Raw genomic sequence first — 21,071 nt, 5'->3', positions numbered from 1 at the left:
AAATGTAGACTTCCATACGTGAGGTCACCCTTTCTTCAAAAATCTCTCCTTCCTTCTCCCACACTTAAGCCAACATAGCCCACCCCACCCATCATTCAAGAAGAATTGGAAACCTCACTTCTTCCACAAAATTTCCAAAGCTGATGAGAAGAAAGGGATTCAATGCTGAAGTCTCGTTATCGGTAAAATCAGCTTAAAATACTAAGTCCTTCCCAAGAATAGACGTGCTCTTTCTCCAATGTGAGGTTGCTATGAAACTCTGGGGACCCATCTCCAACAGACTGTCTCTAAAATAATAAGTGACAGGCCCCTAGAGTAACTGGATACCTAGAGGAGATGTTTTCATATTTGAGAAACTATGTAAAGTAAGGTGTCAATGCAGGCAGCACTTGTAATATAAAGAGAACCGGCTTATTTGGAGCAAAAGAATCTGGATTTGAAACTAAACCTGCCTCTTAGCTACCAGTGTGACTTTTGGGAAAGTCACTTAACCTCTTTCTAGGGTCTCATCTGTAAAGTGGGCAGATTGGACCAGACTATCTAGGCTAAAGTCTCCATCCACTTCTAAATCTTACTAAGCTAACATTAAGTAGCACATCCCAAGGCTGACTGTCAAAGAGAAATGCCTCCCCCTTGTGGAATCTCTGTATGGTGGCACAAAAGTAACCTAGACCTAGTTCTTAAGGGGAAATGGGACTAGAAAGGACACAAGGGAAAAAGTAAATAGGCTCCCTTCTGCATCACCTTTCCCATCAATGGCTATTTAAAGTTTGGGTATTACATAGTATATAAGGGAATGGAAATTATTTCCAGGAACAATTTATACAATAACAATAATATTATAAAAGATAATCTACTTTCAAAGTCTTAGGAACTCTGATCAATAAAAAACAATTCTATAGGACTCAGGATGAGCCAGCCACCCACCACCTGATAGAGAAGTAATTGATTCATAATTAAGACTTTTTTCTTAACATGGCCAATTCAGAATTTGTTATATGTTTGTAACAGAAGATTTTGTTTTTCTTGCTTTCTCAATGGGGTGGAGAAATGGGAGGTGGGAGAGAAAGAAAGCAGATCTTCATTTTAGAAAGAAAAAATTAAATTAAAATTGTTAAAGGGTAACTAGCTGCAAAAGTCAGAGGACAGGACAGGCAAGAAAGTGACGAGGGCAAAAGAATGCTCTGAAGAACTCTCAAGTGTAATGAGGTGCACTGCAGGAAAGAGGAGTGGAGCAGAGAGGTCCCATGAATTTGAAATGTAAGAGAAGCTAGGGGACAGGATTCTGAGAGAGCAATGTGAAGGTGGCACACACAACCCTCTGGGACTGAAAGAAATCAGAAACCAGAATCAGAAATCAAATAAATTGGTCCATGAACAGGGGTCCCTAGAAGATGCTGAATTGTTCTCTTAAAAACCGGAGCTGGTAATGAATACAGCAGCAGTTGCTCATAGATATTTATATTAGATGGAAATGGGACTGGTGAGATTATCTTGAAGATGAAACTTAACTGATGCTCCCTTAATCTGTAAACAACCTCTACCCTTGACTCACTCTCCTAGTAATAAAGTGGAAAAGGCGGAGGGAAGGAAATGATCCTATGTGGAGCGAAAGATTTGAAGTAAAAGCTGGCATTAAGCACTGTTCTTCAAAGGAAAAAATTACCCCTTTTCCAGCTAGCTGGTGACAGTGCTCAGGATGACAAAGGCAGCAGCAGGGTGCTAGACTACTATTTCTTCACTGTCCATAGGAAGGAATTTATCTTGTTCTTTTGACGACTATACACCAGGCAGCTCTTAGGTTGGAGCTGACCCTTTTCTGATGAAGAGGCTTCTAGGGGTGATGTTTACAGCTAAGAGAAGTCATTTTACTTCCCTGTGCTTCAGTTTCCTCATCTAGGAAATGAAGAGATGGGCTAGATGAGGGCTTCTTAAACTATAGTGTCATAGGTCCCTTTGGCAATCTGGTGAAGCCTATAAACCCTTTTTCAGAACAATATTTTTATTTTTTAGAACAGTATTTTTAAATCCACAAAATACACAAGATTAAAAAAGGAAGCCAATTACATTAAAATATACCTGTCAAAAATATTTTTTTTAAATTCACAAACTCCAGGTTAATAACCCTTGGAGTAGATGATCTCAAAAAGTTTCTTCCAGTTCTAAATTATATGACAAAGTCATCACCCTGAAAGTCCCCATGGTCATTTGACACCATGAACCAAGCATGGCATGAAGATTTTGACCTAGTCTAAAAGTAGACACAAGGTGTCTGCTCTTGGGAAATCCTTGGTCTGATGGGGAAAATAGGATCCCTTGGGGCAGCTCGGTGGCACAATGAATAGAGCACCAGCCCTAGAGTCAGGAGGACCTGAGTTCAAATCCGGCCTCAGACACTTGACATACTCACTAGTTGTGTGACCTTGGGCAAGTCACTTAACCCCAACTGCCTTGTCTTCCCCTCTAAAAAAAAAAGAAAGAAAGAAAATAGGATCCCTGTTCTCATGGAACTCCTAATTTGTTCTAATGGAACCCTAATGGGTAAGGAAGACATAGGCTCTCTTCTGGAAGTCCCCAGTTAGATGAGGGTGAAAATATGTCTGTCCTCAGAGCTGAATAAGAGCACAGTGAAATGAAAAGTCCCATAACTGAAAATATTTAAGTAAATACTCAGCTGACTACCTATCAAAGGTGTTGTTAAGGGTATTCCTATACTAGGTGGGAGGTTGAATTGACTGAAATCTAGGGTCCCTTCCAACACTGACTCCTGGACTGTGTGGAAGATATGGAGAAAAGCTTTTTGAAGGCTCTAAATGCTCAGTACTACCTGAAGTTTCAACCTGAGAATCTTGTCAGCTTCTCCCCCTCTGCTCCCCTTGTTCCTCCCCTAAGCTCTGTTCCCTGCCCCATCCATACCACATTGAGCTGTAGCTCCAGGGTCAGGACCCCTCCGCTGTCCAGCACAGGCAGGAGCTTCAAGGCAAACACAGCCGGACGTCCTGGCGGAAGGGCCACGCTGGGACCGAAGAAGACGTAAAAGTGGACAGAGAAGGTATCCAACTCATTCCGCAGGGTTGGACGCACTGGCCAGCAGTGGTCAGGGGGAGATGTGCTCTCAGACCCCTCCTCAGGGGCTCCCAAGGGTGGTATCTCCTGAGGGGGCAGCTGAGTACCCAGAGACTGGGGCATGTTCATGGCTGCTCCAGGTACCAGGACTCGAGACAGGCCATGTTGGGGGCACTCTGGGAAGAAGCTTATAGCTCATTGACAGTCCCATCTGTATCCCAATCCACACCCCAAATCTCCCACCTTGACCAAATGCCCAGGGCCATTAAACAAGACCTCCCTCCCTCCCCACACAGGACAGTCTCTTAAGGAACTAGGGTTCTAGGCACATTGAGCTAGGGGTACTCTATAGGGGGAGCTTATGACTTATCCATAGTCTCTATGACCTTCAAATAATATCCTTAGGGTCTTGACCCAGACTGAGATGAAGTGCATGTATCACTATGAGAAAGTTCAAAGAGGGTGAGGGTGAGGGTGAGGTAAGATCACAGAAGGAATCAAATTGTCCTATAGTACAGAAAGGAAAGGAAAAGTTTTCTGGGGTAGGGTCCCAGAAAGGGCCCTAGGGTATTGTGGCTGACTTTACAGCTACATGCATAGCTGTAATGTGATGTTTCTGGAAAGATGATGGGTTATAATAGGGGATATCCTGGGTGTTTCCAACAAGGGATCTCAGGTAGAGTCCTGCAGGGTTCCCTTACAGCTGCATGGAAAGTTGAAATTGAATGGTCCAAGATAGGACACAGGATGTCCCTATGAGGGGGTCCCCAAGGAAAAGTATAGAAACCCAGGGGCCCTTGTGCTGACCTTGTAGCTGTACACATAGCTGGAATCGAAGGGTTCCAGGGAGACCCCTTGGCGCCTCCACACGAACATAGACCCAGTCTCCCCAAGGAGGCAGGGCCAGCTCCAGCCCACATGGTGCCAATTCCCCACAGGCCACAGAGGTTGAGTTGTGCAGGGGAGGTGCCTTGGGGCGCAGATGCATCATCAGGGGGCAGCCAGAGCCCCCACGAGATCCCACACACTTCAGTTGGACAGAGACCCTGGAGGTGAAACTGGGGACAAAGACCCTGGAAGGGAGGATACAAGGACAAGGGGTGACAAATTGGATGGTAAGAGTGAGGAATTCTAGGAGACAAGGATGAGAGATACTGAAGATTATAGTAGTGAGGAGAGATGTCAGTGGGGTGGGATATGGGGGATGAATGGGGTATATACGGAAGCTTGGGTGGGGAAATAACTATAGACGTCAAAGGAAAGGAAAATGGCTCATGTCCAGTTGACAGCATAATAAAAGTAACACTTCCCTTGGTAGGAACTATATCCATGTTAAAGACACTTAAAATTTTTTTGCCATAAAATCCTCAGAAGCTGATCCAAAAGGCAATATTCCTAAAAGTGACCTAAACTGCTAAAGGGAGTAGGAACCTGAGCCAGTAACAATACATAAGCAAGCAGTACAGGTCAGTCATGGGCTCAGGACCTGTGAGCCATGTTTTACCAATGAAACTAAGGATGGAGTTGGTTATTCTGTAATAGGAATTCAGTAAGGGGATCCTAGGGTACCCAGGGCTTTATGAAGGAGACAAAAGGAGAGAAATTTCTCACTGGCAGCATATAGGGAGATAAACTTCTCATTGGCAACAACGTGGTGAAAAGCTAACCCCAAGGGGCGGCTGGGTGACGCAGTGAATAGAGCACCAGCCCTGGAGTCAGGAGGACCTGGGTTTGGATCTGGCCTCAGACAAAAAAATAACACAAAAAATAACCGTGTGATCTTGGGCAAGTCACTTAACCCCAACTGCCCTCCAAAAAAAAGAAAGAAAAGAAAAGTTAACCTCAACACACCAGGAAGGCCTATACACCCCAAGCTCCAGACCTGGAATAGGACGAAAGTCCACCTATGGAGACATCTGTTGATGAGAATAACGCAGGTCAGCAAAGCAGCTCATCAGCCTAGACTTACTCATACCTCTCTGATTTCATTCACTTTACTGTAACAATAGGCAATGGAGCTGGATATACACACCCTGGCACCATGGAATAGTCATGTATCCAGGCTCAGCACTGAAGGATTTGCACTCTGGGATGATGTAGCAATCCCTTACTCATCCCTACATCTGTGGAGGAGGGGATGTGCCAAAGAGAACTGGTGACCGAGACAAAAAGAATAGTGGTCAATAAAACGACCTCTTCTGAGAGGGTGTTCAATAAAACGACCTCTTCTGAGAGGGTGTTTTTGTGAAGACACAACTAATGCCAGTTCATGGGGACTGTCAGTGAGTCCTGGTAATGTTCCTTGGCAGTGGAGAGTGGAGAGTCATTCCACACCAACAGGGCCAAGGAGAGAGAAGTTTCTGACCTCCCCCTGAACGGTGAACACAGTATGGGTAGCCCAGATGGGCTGAGGGGCCAGGAATAGAGGGTGACAAAGCCCTAGGGGGAAAAAAGAGGAGGTAGAACTGACTTAAGGTGGCAGCATCTCCCCTTCCCAATTGGAGGCCTCTACTACAGGAATGGTAGGGGTTAGAGAGAAGGACAAAAAGACCATCTCTTGATGAGGACTTGGGTTAAAATGAAGCAAGGATGATAACCTGCTTGCTAGATGTGTTATAACCATGAGGCAAACTGGTTAATATACTGTTGTGTTCTAGATGCTCAGTAGAAGTGTAGATTAAATAAAATGCAGTGTAATTAAATTCTATGGCAGCATTTAAGAACAGAGAGGATCAGTTAGAGAAATGAACCCATAAAGACAAGGAAGGCTTTCTCTGAGTCTCTACTGACCTCCTCCCTGAAAAGGGAAACAGCACCCCCTTCTGGTTGACCACAGGCATGACTAAAGGAAGTATATGAGTATGTTAGAGAAATGCAACCCACAATCTTAGCCCACCTATTCCCTTTCCCACTCCCTCGGTCCTCCAAGAAAGAGTTAGGAAGCAACAAAAAAGACAATGAAGAGGTAAGATAGTCACTAAAGAAAAGCAGATATATAATGGTACAAACAAATGGAGGAGAGAAAAGGAAGAGGCATTTTATCTACTCTACCCCCTACATGAAATAATGATTCTGAAGTCTTTTTGGTCCCCTTTCTTCTCTTCCTAACCCTTACCCTGTGGTGACATCACAAAATGGCACAGGTCCAAGAAGTAGAGAGGGGAGGGAAGAGGGATGACCTTTAGTAAAAGTGAAATACCCAGAACAGAGCTTGTGGAAGACATAAAGGAGATTTTTTAAAAAGTGAGGAGAGGGGTTTTCCCTTTGCAGAACTTGGAACTCTGGGGTTGGGTACTTTCCATCTCCTAAAAGCTTTTTCTAGGGAAGTTTTTTTGGAAGTTAGTGGTCTTCCAAGTTCCAAGAATTGGCTTTGCTCAACTTTCTTAGAAAGTTGCTATGATCTCAAAGTTGGTTGAAGACTTTGGAACTAAACCATACACCCCCAAATTCCAGAGGAACACTCTAAAGGTACAGAATTACATTCTATTGCCTTTTTTAAGCCTGTTTTGTGTGGGTGTGAATGGTTATTGGGATTTTTATTGGCATAAAAATTCATCATACAGAAGCTATATGGTTGATTAGGAAACTTTTTTCTGAGCTAAAGTTTCTCCAAAGTAATGTACAGTTTAATCTAGTGTACTGGACATATGTATTGTGTGTATCTGTGTGAGTGTGTGCACACACACTCCCCTCTGGTTTATAGTCAGTGATGTAGAGGCTCTCAAGAGCTAATTGTTAAATTTTCAGTGGGAACAATTTCACCTTGGAAATGAGCTACAAATTAGGGCTTGATTTACTGTTTGGTTAATTGTCTAGACTCAAGAAGGTGATGGAAAAATATCAATAATGCAGATTAAACTTTAAAATGAGTCACGCATACTTTTTTTTTCTTTTTGGAGAGTCAGTTGTTAAACATTTCCTAGCATTCCACAGTGGGTGCAGTGGCAAGAGTGTTAAACTTGGAGATGAGAGAAACCTGAATTTCAATATTGTCTGGAACTTAGTAGTTATGTGACAATGGACAAGCCATTTAGCCTAAGTCTCAGTTTCCTGATCTGCATAATAGGAATAAAAAATACTTGTAGTTTCTATATCAGTGCATTTACAAGCAGCTTTTATTAAAATGTCAGCTTTTATTAAGGAGAGATCTCTATGTATTTGTTGGCAGGAGGAAAAGAGAAAGGGGAGGGAGGGAGAGAGACTGAAAGATTGAGAGTGGGAGAGAGAAAGGGGAAGAAGAAAGGAGAGGAGGGAGGAGGAAGAAAGATGGGGGAAGGAAAGAAAGAGATATTGAGAGTGGATGAGGAGAGGGAGGGAGGGAAAGGGAAAGAAGAAGGGAAGGGAGGAAGGGAAGAAGGGAGAGGGGGAGAGGGGGGACAGAGTGGGGAGAGATGGGGGAAGAGAGGGGAAAAGACAGAGAAGGGGGAGGGAGGGGGGAGACAAGGGAGGAAAGGGTCTATTTGGAATAATATACCAAGAGTTTTGGTAAGAGTTGGGAAAAAGGCATGAGAGTATCAGGACTTAGTAGACAATTGGGAAGGCAATGAGAGACCAGCGTACATCAGACTCACTTGAACAGGGCTGAATGGTTATGAGAGGAAAGCGTTTGCTCTGAGGGACGACCAGGAACCAGGACAGCAACATCAAGCAATCGACGGACAATCAACTGGGGCTGAAGGAGGTACTGGCACTCATCATGGAGTCCCTGGGGTAAACAAACAGGAACTGATATTTACATGTCATAGAGACCCTAAGGGGACTGGAGTGGGAACTGGGAGGTAGTATAAGATGGGGGAAACGTCTTTACGCTGAGAAACAAGAGATCTAGGTTATAAGCCCTGACTTTGTCACTAACCAGCTGGTTGACCTGAGTAAAGTCATTTCCCTTCTGGACCTTGGCTTCCCCACCTGCAAAGTGAAGGGGTTGGACTAGATGATTTCTATGGTTCCTTTTGGTTCTCACATTCTACGATTTTTATGAGGTTGCTTACACTCATCATGGAGACCCCAGGGAAGGAGACAGAAGGAACAAGTTCCGACACTAATTGTGGAGACATCCTCAGGGTAGAGGGGGAAAAAAAGAGGGAGATTGTACTAAAATATGGCATTGAAACCATAGGAGATAAAGGGAGAACAGGCACTGGTGCCATGTGAGGGCCTCCCAGTGTTCCCAGAACCCATCCAGTCCCATTTCCAATCAGAAACAGTTCACCTATAGTTCTTTCTTCTCTTAGTTATAATCAATACACATTGAGCCAGAACTTCTCAATTCTGACAGAGAATACAAAACAGAGAAGGGATAAAAAAGAGATATAAAACAGACTCACCTCAGGGTCTCCTTCTCTGACGCCCTAATGTTCCAGACTCTGGAACTGGGCTGCTCAGATCTCAAGCACTTTGCCTACCCTTCCTGCCTAAGCTGGGTTCTATGACTTCTGACCTCAAGCCTTCCTGATCATAGGTCTCCACTTTTTTATTCTAACTCTTTTTTCTGAGCTCTATTAGTTGTTCTGGTCCCATTGCTTTCAACATTCAGGCATTTTGATATCCTAGGATCAGCTCTAGGCCTTGGACAAGAGTACCATGAATTCAAGTAGCCGAGTATTCATTGTGGCAAACTGAACTACTTTGAGTTTCCATGACATTCCAACTCTTCCTTCGTGTGCAAGTAATGCTCTCTTTCCTTCTATCAGATCTATAATCTCTAGCTTTCTTTAACACTCAGCTCAAGTGCACCTCCTACAAGGGGACCTTGCTGGTATTCCCACACCAAATTACTTTGATTTTATTTGTATTTATTTATATTGACTTATCTATTTATTTGTATATGTTTTATATTGACTTGTCTATATCTCTGTTGTTTCTCACAGGTACAATGTAAGCCCCTTGAGGGCAGAAATATTTTGTTTCTCTGTATGTATGTCCAGACACTAGCATAGTACCTGGAACATAGTAAGCGATTAATAAATGTTTGTCAAATTAAATTGAGTAGACACTTGCCCACCTGTCTACCATGTAGGTGGGGCAGGTTCTTCATTGGATCAGTTGATCAATAGTCTGCTCTACATTTCTTGAAACTTATGATCAGGGGAACCTGGTTAATGATCGTCAGTCATACCACTAAACTGATATGGCCCTACAACCTCGTTTCAATTAGTGGGTATGCTCTGTGGTCACTTCTGTTGCCAAGTCTATCACACTTCTAGCAACAGCTGAGAGATTCTAATGTGGCAAGAACTCAAGCAAAAGAACAGCACTCCCCTGAATAAAAACTGACTCTAGGTTTATCAGTATGCCTGAGAAAGGAAAGGGAAAATTCCAACAAGGATACTTTTGGACAATACTGGCAGGACAGCATATGCCAGATGCAATGAAAAGCAGAAGGGATTTGAAAATGTCCTCCATGTCAAGGAAACAACGTTGGTATACCAAAGACTTATGATCATGAAATCTTAAAGTAGCAGGGGCTCTTAGGTACCATCTAGTCCAATGTACCCACTCCATGCAGGAATCTCTTCTATGTCATTCAAAGCAACTGAATATCCAGCCTTGGTTTGAATACTTCCAAGGCCAGAAAACTCACTAGCAAGTAAGCTTATTCCATTAGAAGGCATATTCTTTCATAAAATAAGCTAAAAATCTACCTCTGTCTGGCTTCCAACCTTGATTCTTTCCTCTGCGCTACTTAGAAAAAGTCCTCTTCCAGTAGCCCTCTCCAATATTTGAAGAAAGAGATAGTGTCATTCTCTCCCCCATGCACCCCTCACACTCTTTCACAGGCTAACCACCTCTCACTCCCTCAAATATTCTGCTTATCACATGCTTTCCATGCTCTTCATCGTCCCCTTCTAAACATGCCATAATCAGTTGCTATCTCTCTTCAAGTATGGCACTCATATATGAACACAATATTCTAAATGTGGGCTAACCAGAAGAGACCATTAATTACTTTTTTTCTGTAAAAATTGGACCTTTCTTTTTCTAGACATTACACTTTTGATTCAACCTAAGGACTATCTTTACAGCAATATACACTTATATGAGGGCAGCTAGGTGGTACAATGGATAGAGCACTGGGCTTGGAATCATGAAGACTCATTGTCCTGAGTTCAAATTCAGCTTCATACACTTAACTGTAACCCTGGGCAAGTCACTCCACCCTGTTTACTCAGTTTCTCCTATGTAAAATGAGCTAGAGAAGGAAATAGCAAATTATTGAAGTATCTTTGTAAAAAAAAAAAACAACCCTGAAATAACTGAATAACAGCTATTTATCATGCCATATAGTATCTTATACTTAGATACACCAATATTTTGTTGAATAAAGAGTCTGCCTGAGGAGACCTAAGTGCCCCCTCCTCTTTACTGTTGCTGGTTGTCTTAATGGCCCTATTGAACAAATTCCATAGACCTTGATAGAAGACCTAGTCACTTTGAGCTGATTTAAGAATCTAAAGCCTAACTTCTCACTCTGCAAAGAACTAATGTTAAATCAAATGGAAAATATCGTTTTCCCACAACATACATTAACATATATTCTCTCTCTCTCTCTCTCTCTCTCTCTCTCTCTCTCTCTCTGTCTCTCTCTGTCTCACACACACACATACTCACACTGCTTTAACTCCAAATATTGAATCTATGCCAAGACAACGTCATACCCTGGCACTGATGTCAAGCAGAAATGCTATTGTTAACCTGTCAGACTGTTTGGTGGTCTAACATCTGCTAGAATATAAAGAAACGTGTAACATCTTGTAATGTAGGTGTTTGGACTTCAGTTCCATAACAAAGCCTACATGGCGTACCATGCCTGCTGCCGACTTCTAAGCAACTAGGTATATCAAGGAAAGCTTTAATGAGGGAGTAACACCTCAGCTGAGCCTCAAAGGAAGAGACTAAGGTGATGAGGGAGTATATTCCAGACATGGAGGATGTACAAAGGTAAGAGATGAAATGTCTAGTTCAAGGAAGGAGGAGGAGGAAAAGGGAAGGAAGGAAGGGAGAGAGAGAGAGAAGAATTGGCTCATCTACTCTGTTCTTCCTTAATGAGGTGTATTCATCCAGAGCCAAAACTGAGCTATCAGTCACACCTCCTCAAGTCTCAGTGATACCTGTCAGATCTGCCTCTTTTCTTTAATATCAATCCTAGTAACAGTCACCCTATTTGCTACTGGTACTTCAAACATTTGTATAAACACATCAGAGGATTCTGGTCTTGCTCTCTATATTTCTCCATATTGTCCCCCATGAATTACCTACTGGTCCTCTTTTGTCCTAGTCTTTCTCCTGCTGTACGAAGGAGAATCCTGGAAAGCTGTTTTTCATTTTCCTAAAGTGTGGCTTGGAGGGGACTTAAGAAGCCAGAATTATTCCTGTCCTACCACTAGGTGGCAGGATGGGCGCCTCTTGGCGCTCAGAGATTGATGGCTGATCTCAGTGCATGGAAAGAGGGATGAAATAACACCGCAAAGAGATATGAAATGGAAAACATTAGTTTTTGGCTAAAACCAGGAGTATCCTGGAGGAGAATGCCAAAACAGAGGGGCAAACAGTAGAGAGATGTCAACTGGATGGTTATAAGTAAGTAGTCAGGAGACAGACCAAGAGAACTCTTGCCTTTCCTCAAGCTAGTTGACACAATAGATAGAGGACTGTGCCTCAACTCAGGAAGACCTGAGTTCAAATCCAGCTTCCTACACTTACTAACTATGTAATCGTTTTTACCTCAGTTCCCTCAACTACAAAAACGGGAATAATAATAGCATCTGCCTCTCAGGGTTGGCCTCTATTTGAATCACTACAGAAATGGATCTAATAGCATCGCTGCCTCAGTTGAAAACTTTCATGGATTTTTTCAAGCCTCATGGCTTATCAAATAAAAATGCACATGCTTTAGAATGTTCCTTAAGGCCTTTCACATCCAGCTGCAAATCACCTTTCCCCTTGCTTTACAGAAGCCCCAGCACACACTCTACACTCCAAATGAAAGACCCTGCTCCCTCTTTCACTCCTTCCTCCTTCCCTTGTTGGTCATTTGCATGTGATATCACACATGCCAAGAATGGTCCCCCTACATCTCTGCCTTGTGAAGTCCTTTTCCTTCAAGGTCCACTTCAGGCATCACTTCTTCTATAAAGCCAAATTTCCAGATTCTACTCTCTCTGACCTCTCCTATGCCCTTAGTCATACATGGCTATGTGATGTCTAAAAAGTTCAAGAGACATGGTTTTATTTTATTAATAATATTACCATTTTGTTAACAAAAGGGTCAGTGACACTCTTGAATGCCAAAGACCTGTCATGGAACCTACTCAATGCTTATATGCCCTTAGAAAGGTGGGTGTTCCTGAGGTGGCAGTTGACTCTAACTGGTTAACAAAAAATGAGAGAATGAATATTATAATGAGGGGTAGACCTATTGCAATGAGGGTCTTGGGGTATAAGACACTACAATACAAGATACCCCTCCCACCTGTCTATGACAGTTGTCTTAGAGAATTTCCTGAATCAACTTTATAGAGAAGATGTGACCTACCCAGGGTCATACAGTTATTAATTGTCAAAAACTATTTATAAGCTTAGGTCTTCCTCATTTCAAGTCTAGATCTCCATCCACTATGCAACACTGCCTCTAATTTGTACATAGTAGATGCTTCATAAATGTTCATTGGCTTGGATTGAACTGAATTGAATCAAATTGAAAAGATGAAGAAGTAAAAGAGAGACAAAAGTAAAATGTCAGAAGGCTAATCCAGGCACTGAAGCTTGGGGCAGTCATGGAAAACCTCCCCACACACAGTGTGTATTTTAGCATGATTTTTGTGTGTTCAAGAAGGGTGGCCATGATCAGGAGCCAGACATTCTCTCCCCTCCTGCTCCTAGAACGCGGCACTCAGCCAAGAAGTAGCATGGAGAAAGGGTCTGACCCACCTTGACAGAGATGCGTCCATGGGCCTGTGGAAGGTGAGCAGCCAGGAACCAGTCCCCAGGCAAGGGGCTACTGACATTGAAGATCCCTGAAGTTCGGTTAGGCAATGTCCAGCTGAGAGTCAATGAGAAGACCCCTGGTACCACTGTGTCTGGTGGAAAGTGTGTATTCAGAGGGTTTATTACAGGAGGAGCCCCTGAGCGGAAATACCTGGGAAAAACACAAAATGAAAGATCAGGGACGGGAAATGGAGGAAGAAAATGAGATGGAGAAGACAGACAATGAGGGAACAAACAGGAAGTGGTGTAAAAAAATAAAAACAGGGAAAGAGATAATAACCAAGTCATAAAGAAAACAAGCTGGAACTGCCCATGGCATACCCAACCACCACCTTTAGCTGCTGCTGTTATTGTTTGTCCTTCGTTCTCAAAGCGGACCATGACATCAGGGAGATGATGGCATGACATGCAAGTGAGTCAGTTTTCTCATCTGTAAAATGAGCTGGAAAAGGAAATTGCAAACCACTCCAGAATCTTTGCAAAGAAAATCCCAGAGATTTCACAAAGAGTCGGACATAATTCAACAACCATCAGCAGACTTCACACGGACCAGAAGTCAGGGAATCTGGGGTTGGGATAAGGCTGTCTGTCCACTGTCAGGGTGTGAGGTCAAAGGATCAGGCTATCAGGGGTCCAGAGTTAAGATATGAAGTGAAAAGTCAAGAATGAGGAATCTGACTATACAGCTTACCCCTTACCCTTGCTAGGAATTATTATGTGCTTTTCAACTTTTAAAATATCTCCTATCATATGCATATAATTAAGGAACCTCAGGAAGGCCCCTCCCCTGGGGATCCCTAAGCAATGAGTCATCAGAGTGACGCTAGGAAAAGTTAGTGGAGCTGGAAACCTGAGTCAGGAGGGATCATTCATTCAGTTCAGTCATTTCAGCTCTGCAAATGAGCTGGGAGCTGGCAGCACCCTGCAGACAGGAAGCAGGAACCCTGTGGGTGGTCTAGCGGGGGTGGACAAGCTTTCAGACAAGAAGAGACAGAGAGCCTGCTTCTGACTGCTGAAGAGCTGTAGTGAGGAAGAAAGATACCAGGTAACTAACTGCGGTGCCCACAGCTCAGGCAACACGGCCACTGGACAGATTGGGCCAAAATCATAAAGCTGGAAAGGACCTCAGAAGCCATCTAGTTCAAACTCCTTATTTTACAGGTGAGGAAACTGAGGCTTAAAGAGATTAAGTAATTTGTTCAATATCACAAAGGTAGTGTCAGAGGAGGGACACTAACTTAGAAGAGGAGATGAAGCCAAGCTTTGCCAAAGGGTAGAAGCAGTGCTAACAACCAGCTGGTAAACATGCTTCAGTCAAATCTAACAGCACAGGGAGAAAGGCGCCCAGACAAGAGCAGGCCTCCCAGGGACCCAGAGCCATAATGATCGTCCCCCAGTAGAATGTGGACTCCTTAAAAGCAAGAACTGTTTCTTTTTTGTCTTTACATAGCCAGAACCTAGCATAGTACTTGGCACATGTCATGTATTTCATAAATGCCTGTTGAATCAATGAATGAATTAAAAAAAAAAACACTTATTTTTTGCCAAGCCCTGAAGACACGAATACAAAAATAAAGACAGTCTCTATCCTCAAGGAGCTTACCTTCTGATGGAGGGAGAAATCACATGGAAGGGAGCAGTGGCCAAGAAGGAATATTTTGGTTTGGAAAGTAAATGGGTAGAAAATGGATAAAAAGTTAGCCTCAGAGCCAGGAAGACCTGGGTTCGAGTCCCATCTCTAATATAGAGTTCACTCTGTGACCATAGACCAAACTATAACCTCTCAGTGCTCTAAGAGAGTTGAAGAGATGGTGCTATCTGCATTGACAGAGGGACTTTCTTTGATGAAATCATACGTCCAATCCCTAGTCCTCAATCACAGGGATCATAAGTAGAGCCCGAGTGGATTGGCATACCCTTTTGAGGAGCATTGAAAGGTGGCTTGGTTATGGTTCAGGGATAAAAAGCACTGGGGAAGAGGGTCAAGCAATGAGGCCATTTGATGAGGAGAGGTGGATGGAGCCTGGGAGCAGATAAGGCAGTTGACTGTGGCCGCCACCAATCAGAACAGAAGTGAGGAGCAGCTTACAGGAGTTCCAGGCAATAAAGGAAAGAGTTAAGTCCTCCAATGAACAGCTGAATGGATGGACTAGGACAAAGGAGATATCTGCAGGGTCAGTGGAGGATATGTTGAAGGCCAGGACAAGACTCTTTGGAGCCATGTAAAGAGACTAGGGCAGAAGCCACAGAAACCAAGGGCAGCTGCTAATCAGAAGGACAGTAACCCAGGCAGAGAGGGAATGGTTTTTAAGACTAGGAAGTATGTTCTTGGAGGGACTGAGGGCCCCACTTGATCTGGATGTGCTGCCAACCCAAATCTATCTCAGGCTAGAAGGAGAGTCTCTTTGTTTAGCTTCCAGACCAATTCAGAAACAAATACTCAGTAAAGCTTTTCCTTGGCTAGACCTCTGCCTTTGAGGCTAAGAGTAGTACAAGGTCATCCAAGGGATCCTCATCCCCCCATGGAGGGAATACAAGTGACTCACAGGTAACTCTTTGTACTTTAAATGGCCTTATTTTCTTGACAAAAATCACCTTGTAAAATATTTGGAGTTGCTTTGGGATTGGGCAGAAGAGTTTCCCCCACTTCAATTACTATAAAGAGAGGCTCCTTGTGTCCCACCCACTCCACCCCATGGTTGGTTGCACCTAGATGTACGTAGGGTCAGTGGGAAGAACACCAGATTTAGAGGCAGAGAACCCAGGTTCAAATCCTAGCTCTGTGAGTTCTTACCCACCTGCCCCTGGGCAACTTGCTTAACTTCTCTGGGTCTCAGTTTCTTCATCTGTAAAAAAAAAAAAAGGATTGGACTAGATAACCTCTAATATCCCTTCCAGCTCTACAGTAATCACTATACTAGCCCCGAAGGGAGAGGAGCTGGGGGCCGAGAGAATTGAGAACAAGGAAGGATAATATGGGAGGCAACCATAGACACTTTCATCAGAACAATTCAATTGGAGGAAAGATTTCCTAACCTTTAAAGCTGTCCAAAAGTAGAATGCCTTGGGAGGGATGGATTCCCCATTACTTGATGAAAGCAGGATGGTGGTAGTATGTAGGAGAGTCTTTCTTAGGTATGAGTTGAGCTAGATGACCTCTCAGGTAACCAAGTATTATCAGCCCCATTTTGCATATGAGGAAGCTCAAGTTCAGACACATAAAAATGATTTCTCTAAGGCCCTACAGCTAAGAAATGTTTAGAAGTGGGATCTTCTCCTGGCTCCAAGTCTACCATTTTTTTTTCCATTATAGCACCATTATGCTATCTTTCAACTCTGGAAATCCCTAACAACTTTCAATAAAAGTTTTTACAGATACCACATTTTCCATGTATCTGTGCTAGATTAGGGAGGAATGAGGATGAAAAGACCTGAGCACAGCCAAAGCAGATAGGCAAGCAGATCTGCAGCACATCAAGAGACTTCTGGAGAAACGCCATCCACCCCATTTCATTCCCAGGCCTGGTGCAATAAGAATACCTGGACTGAACTGAAGATGACAAGAGTGTCCAGAATGAGTCAAATTGGTCAAGATAGGGATCGCTGGGAGTTGTTTGATGGGGAAGATTGGACAGGAAATGCTGGGGTGTGCTAGTGATTACCACTTAGTAGTATGGCCTGAGGAGTAAGACTGAAGTATAGATACGATGACAGATGGTAATTACAGGGCTTTCATCATTCAATTAGTCAGACTGCCATGGTCAAAACCTAGAAAGGGCGAATGGGACAGTCTTAGTTAAGAAGAAGGTGAGGCCATTTCTGACCTAAATGAGAATGTCATCCAAGCAGATGATCACACACTAGCCTAGCAGGTCTTGGAAGACATCCTTTATAAATCACTGGAAGACCACCGGCACATTACATAGTCTGAGTGACATTAGGGTATGCTCATATTGTACTCAGAATGTGGAATCTGTTCTTGGATGTTCTCTCAGTTAGACCAAACTATGTGCTTCCTCCTCCCCCACCACAATCTAATTTAGTATAAATCATAGCCCCTCAGAGCTTGTCTTAAATACAGACAGAAGGAATACCAAGCAAGATAATAATGTGGTGGAGAGCCCTGTCAGCATTAGAATCATTCTTCTTTTTCAAGAAGTCCTGTAGTTCTGGTAATGGAGGTAGCTGAAGAGATGAATCCAAGCTCACTGAGGATTAACATTAATTAATTCCCAGACTGGTCTGTTTCAGAAAAGAAATAAATTCTTCCTGCCAGGATTTGAGCACCAAGCATTGGCTCAGAGGCATAGGGCAAAGAAAACTCCATTTGAGCACATCCTCAGATTCACAGTAGGCTGCTAATAATAGCTGGCATCTACATAGCATTTAAAGGTTTATGAAACATGGCATATACATTATCTCATTTTACCTTCATAACAACCTTGTGATGTAGGTAAGCAGGTAATATATACCCCATTTTACATATGAGAAAGCTCAGGCTTAGAAAGGTAAAAAAAAAAATGATTTCTCTAAGGTAATACAGCTAAGAAATGACAGGAGTGAGATTTTCTCATGACTCCACGCCTACAATTTTCCCCATTATACCATACCAAATGCCTAGACCAAGTGGGCTGATTCTCTCATATAGAGTAGAGCTATTTCTAGCCCTGGTGTATACCAAACAATACTGGTAACAATGTCCAGAAGTAAACATTAGTTTATTTATGCCAGGTGACACCCAGGTCATATTGTTTTTAGCCAAGAGACTTACCAGGAAAGGTAGATTAGCTTATATCCAAGGTAATCTACCCTTTCTGTGTTTTTCAGTATTCATGTACAGAGCTAAATTCTCAAGAAATCATTGGGTCAGAAACCAAGGGGACAACCCTGAAGGGATTGCAGAATTGGTCTTAGTCAGGGATGGAATGCTCACATGTTTCTTGAGGTCTTGGTCAACAGAGTTTCTCAAGAGCCCAAAGGAACAAGAGAAGATGGCGTAGAGAGAGAATCAGAGATCCAGGGCACCCTAAGGAAGGCTGGCTGGTATTCCACAGCACAAAGTGGGGGTTTTTCCCTTTATTGTGATTGGGTGCTTAGCCCATTCACTCACAATGGAGACACAAATTTAACATCATAGAACAGCTTTTCTTCTTTATCTAGAGAAAGCCAGGTGTGGAATTTTCCATTCTTCTGCCTTTGCTTGGGAATCTTAAGATAAGTTAATGGGCGATTGCTCAGGAGGTTGTCTTTCAATGGAGGGCTCCAAGTTGAAAGCCCAACCAGACCTTGACTCAGAAGCTCCGATGGATCTAGAGAGGCAGAATTATGGTCATTTCTCCCTAAACATATTCATCCCAGATTAACTCACCTGTGCCTTCCTGGAACAGGTCCTCATTATTCCAGTTCAAGTCCTGAGCCACAGGTCTGAAGGAACTTATATAGCCTATGATTAAATTCTAACATGGCATAGTGGATAAAGGTTTAACTTGAAGTCATAAAATCCTACCTCTGACAAAATTTAAATAACTCGAGGCAAATTATACAACCTCTTAAAACCTTAGTTTTTTCATCCATAAAATTTGGGGATTAGGCTAGATGGCCTGTAAGCTCTCCTCTCATTTTAAATGATCCTATAAAACTCTCAGCCTCCTTCCATTGCCAGGTCTTCAAATACCAGCTGCAACTTGGTGATGAAGTCCTCAAAGGAAGTGTGTAGGAGGCTCAGAGGTTCAGAGTTAGAAGGACCTCAGAGATCATCTTGTCCAGCCCTTTCATTTTATGAATGGGGCCTTGGAAATTAAGCAAATATCTTCACAAGGGTAACAAGTAGTTGGGCTGAGATTCAAGCCCAGGTCCACTGACTTCAAAACCAGGTTCCTTCTATTGCATTATGCTGATTGTACTTAACCACATGGGAATAGCCAAACAGACAGACCATCCAGTCAGAATATCACACCTTCATGGGATCTTGGGAGAACTGAGTGAGGCCCAGGTAAGAGGGTCAAGAAACTTTCTATTGCTCACAAAGTACCACTTCTCTACTCTAGTTTAACTGGTGTAGCGCTAAATCACAGGTGTAAGAGGAATTGGATGTGTTCTATGAGAAATGGGCCCTAGGGTTAACCTGGCTCTCCTCAGACATCTGGAAGTGCTGTACCTGCTGGGTTGTGTTTCCTTCCCTTTTAACACCTGAATGATAGCCTGGGACTTATCCATTCACATCGAAGTGGTTGGCACATACATATATACATACACACATACATACACATACATGTACATATACATATACATGCATACACACACATATATCCCAGAATGAGTCCATTTGGTTGAACCCAATCCCTGGGAAAAATCATCACCCACAAATGCTCAGCACACAAGGTCAGCATGCAAATGATAGTGATAGATAATGCAGCAATACAGCTAATAGGTTATGGTAGGGTGCAGGTGTGAGCAAGTTAGTATTTTTTAGGACAAAGGCAGATAATTTTTCATGTGGAGATACAGTTGGAGGTTGAAGCCAGGAGGTACTCAGCCATGTCTGGGATTAAACAGGGCCAAGTTTCTAGCCAAAACAGGTAAAATGAGCAGATGATGGGAAGAAAACAAAGGTATGGTCAACAGGCCAGCTCAAGATCAAACAAGACAGTGGTATGAGTAACAAGGCAAGTGACACAGTTTGACTTCCTCACCCCAGGAGTCCTCTAAGTCAGATGGCAAAAAGACATGTTTGAGCAGGCAGAAGTCTCTAAAGAGGATGAAAAGATATCACTTCTGCCTCAAGTTGCACCTTCATTTGAAACAGACAGCAGGAAACTCTCCAAGGAGAGCAAATTGTACTAACAGTGTCTCCCCATGAAGCATAGCTCTTTAAAAAAATGTAGCTCCCCCATCTGCTGTATATACTAACCCCAGCAAGGGCAAACTACACAGATCTTAAAGGGATATTGCCTCCAGAGGAGTATAAGCACACTGGAGATATCCAAGAGTCAAGAAGGCGTAGATTCATGTCCTGGTTTTACCATTTATTTGCTGTATGACCTTGAGGAAGACACCTTACCTCCCTGAGTTTCAGAGTCTTAATAAGTACAATGAAGATAATAATATTCATACCATATAAATTATGGGTTGTTGTGATGATCAAATGAGATAATGGATATAAAGTACTTTAAAAAGCATAAATATTAATTATTATATAACAGTAACAATGACTAATAAATTATCTGATATCTCTGGCTTTCTTACTCCCAAAAGTATTTAAGTTAGAAGGCAAGGGGAATTCCTCAGAGCAGGTGGCTCTATGGACCAAGAGATGCAACCCTAACCCCAAGTTCTTGAGGTCTTTTTTGCCTGACAACTATTGCTATAGGACCTTGGGTAGGGCAGGGGATCTGGGTCCTGACATACAAGTGCATTAGGTCTCATTTTATAAAAGGGGATTAGATTCCTAGGGTGAGGGGTCTCAGTCTACCTGGGATGTGAGATCAGGATATCAGGGGTGAGATATCATTTAGTCAAGGGAGAGGGCTTGGAATGGAAGATTAGGCTGTGAGGGTTTGGGGTAAGAGACCAGGCTGTTAGTGTCTATGGGTTGGCAGTGGGGCATGAGAATTCATGTAATAGAGTAGAGGGCAGGTTGTAAGCCTGGGGATCCAATTGTCAAGGGGTAGGAGATAAGAATGGGAGGTCACACTATCAGAGAGCGGCTGAAGGTCAAAAGCTGAGGACCAAGTTTACTCACACAGTCACACTTTGGTCCGGGCAATGGTCCCCAAAGGTGCCCCCTTGCTCCTTGAAGATGATGAGGTTCCAGACAGCCAGGACCGTGTCCTCAGGGACATGGAAGTGGAAGAGCTCAGTGCTGGCAAAGGAGCGGAAAGGACTCAGTTTTCGGGGTGAGCAGGTGGAGTAATCAGTCAGGAAGAGGCCCCCTGGGGGAGATTGAGAGAGAGAGGGAGAGGGAGAGGGAGGGAGAGAGAGAGAGAGAGAGAGAGAGAGAGAGAGAGAGAGAGAGAGAG

At 43.2% G+C, this 21,071-nt stretch overlaps 1 protein-coding gene across 1 annotated transcript in view; it reads right to left on the bottom strand.

Moving 5' to 3' along the window:
• TMEM8B (transmembrane protein 8B) overlaps positions 1 to 21,071 on the bottom strand; it is a 74,500-nt gene that overhangs the window by 31,446 nt on the left and 21,983 nt on the right. Inside the window, exons 2-6 of the mRNA XM_069089213.1 lie at positions 20,795 to 20,984; positions 12,997 to 13,204; positions 7,638 to 7,771; positions 3,874 to 4,139; positions 2,917 to 3,242 (exon numbers count right to left, since the gene is read on the bottom strand). Coding sequence (XP_068945314.1) covers positions 2,917 to 3,242; positions 3,874 to 4,139; positions 7,638 to 7,771; positions 12,997 to 13,204; positions 20,795 to 20,984 — 1,124 coding nt within the window. The remainder of the gene's footprint in view (positions 1 to 2,916; positions 3,243 to 3,873; positions 4,140 to 7,637; positions 7,772 to 12,996; positions 13,205 to 20,794; positions 20,985 to 21,071) is intronic.

This window comes from Petaurus breviceps, unplaced genomic scaffold (assembly GCF_028583685.1).
Source record: "Petaurus breviceps papuanus isolate PSGF00001 unplaced genomic scaffold, PetGlider_PUasm1.0 120, whole genome shotgun sequence".
NCBI classification, from domain to species: Eukaryota; Metazoa; Chordata; class Mammalia; order Diprotodontia; family Petauridae; genus Petaurus; species Petaurus breviceps.
This window is presented reverse-complemented; position numbering and strand designations above follow the sequence as displayed.